This window comes from Oncorhynchus kisutch, linkage group LG13, assembly GCF_002021735.2.
Source record: "Oncorhynchus kisutch isolate 150728-3 linkage group LG13, Okis_V2, whole genome shotgun sequence".
Taxonomy (NCBI): Eukaryota; Metazoa; Chordata; class Actinopteri; order Salmoniformes; family Salmonidae; genus Oncorhynchus; species Oncorhynchus kisutch.
This window is the reverse complement of record NC_034186.2, coordinates 12,188,204-12,189,866: the sequence shown is the minus strand read 5'-3', so window position 1 is coordinate 12,189,866 and position 1,663 is coordinate 12,188,204. Positions and strand designations below refer to the sequence as shown.

The following is a 1,663-nucleotide window of genomic DNA, read 5'->3' as shown; positions in this document are numbered from 1 at the left end:
TCATAATGGGTCAACAGATAAATGGGGACTTCTAGATTGGCTTGCATTACTGGTATTCATTATTTGAAAGGATTATAACATGGAGAAAAGTTTGGGTCTTCATCAAATTAATGCATTCTTATTCCTAAAGTTAGTCAATTTCTTCTATAGAATTTTCATCAAATTGGCTATGAATGACGGAATGAGGAACTCGTGACATCACAATGTCTAATCTCACCATAATGGAGTAAAATATGTTGTAGAAGTAATTTTTTCTTCACTAGAAATGTAATCACATACACATCCAGCTCTAATGAATTGTGCAACAATTGATTCCTTCAAACTGAAGTAGCAGCCATTTCGTAGAATTGTTAAAGAATGGAGAACGAGAATCCTGTCGAGGTAAGGTTTCACTCAACTTTAATATTAGATTAGCTCAACATGCACATTTAATTCAAACACATTACATGGATAAATGTTTCCCACAATAATCCAAAGAGATTCATATCTTTACTGGGTGTATTTGTCCTCCCCCCTACCAAGGACCCTACCATTGACTGCAGAGGAGATGCTGTTGCACTTGGTGCAAGAGGCCATAATGTGCAGGAACCAGACATGATGTTGGGTCCAAAGAAGTGTCTTCCTGGGCCATGGAGCCCGAGGAGAGATGTCAGAAGAAAGGTTGCTGTGGTCAAGCCCTTTATCCGAGAAGTGGCAGATGACGAGGATGTAATGGAGCTCTCCCAGATCCCAATCTCTTTATCAGCCACAGAGTCCCAACCCGATTCAGAATCTGATTCTGATAATGATTGGGATGCGTTGTTTGATTTGGATTTGGATTGGGGTTCATTGCTTGAATCCTCGTCTGATATTGATTGGAGTTCCTTGTTTAACTCTTTATCAGATTCATCGTCTGACTTTTCATCCGAATCATCATCTGAATCATCATCATCTGATTCATCATCTGAATCATCATCATCTGATTCATCATCTGAATCATCATCATCTGAATCATCATCTGAATCATCTGACTCCTCGTCTTCATCTGATTCTGATTCAGATTCTGATTCAGATTAATCTGACTGCACACCTGATTCAGAATAATCTGACACATATCGGACTGATAGCCTGAATCATATAAACAAAAATGAGCTCCAAATACCCTATAGCACCACAACATTGAGCACTTGGCACTTTGTGTTTTTATTAAACGTGTTACAAATAAAATGAATTATTATTATTATTAATATTATTATTATTGAAAATGTGATGATGGTTGTCTTGTCCAAGTGGAGGCTCATTTAAACTTGATTACATTTAGCATATGAAGTATTGGGAAGCCTTGATAAATATTGGGGGGGACATCCTGTGGAATTGTACGTTATACTGTCAGCAAAACAGGCAGCGATGCTGATGCCTCCCCCTGTCTCTCTCTGTCTCCCCCTGTCTCTCTCTATCTTCCCTGCCTCTCCCTGTCTCCCCCTGTCTCTCTCTGTCTCCCTGTCATGTCACCTGTCTTTTCCCATCTCTCCCCGCCTCACCGTCTCCTCCCGCCTTACCCCATCTCCTCCCGTCTCCCCCTGTCTCCCCCGTCTCCCCCCGTCTCTCCCCGTCTCCCCCCGTCTCCCCCGTCCTCCCCTTGTCTCCCCCATCTCCACCCGTCTCTCCCCGTCCTCCCCCTGTC

The 1,663-nt window shown here is 42.3% G+C and overlaps 1 protein-coding gene across 1 annotated transcript; it reads left to right on the top strand.

The window, feature by feature from the left end:
• Positions 1–301: 301 nt before the first annotated feature.
• LOC116353162 (suppressor protein SRP40-like) lies at positions 302–1,192 on the top strand. Its single transcript, XM_031787549.1, has 2 exons — positions 302–381; positions 523–1,192. The coding sequence occupies exons 1-2, from the start codon at positions 358–360 to the stop codon at positions 1,054–1,056; spliced, it is 558 nt and encodes a 185-aa protein (XP_031643409.1). The 5' UTR covers positions 302–357; the 3' UTR covers positions 1,057–1,192.
• The last annotated feature ends 471 nt before the right edge of the window (positions 1,193–1,663 follow it).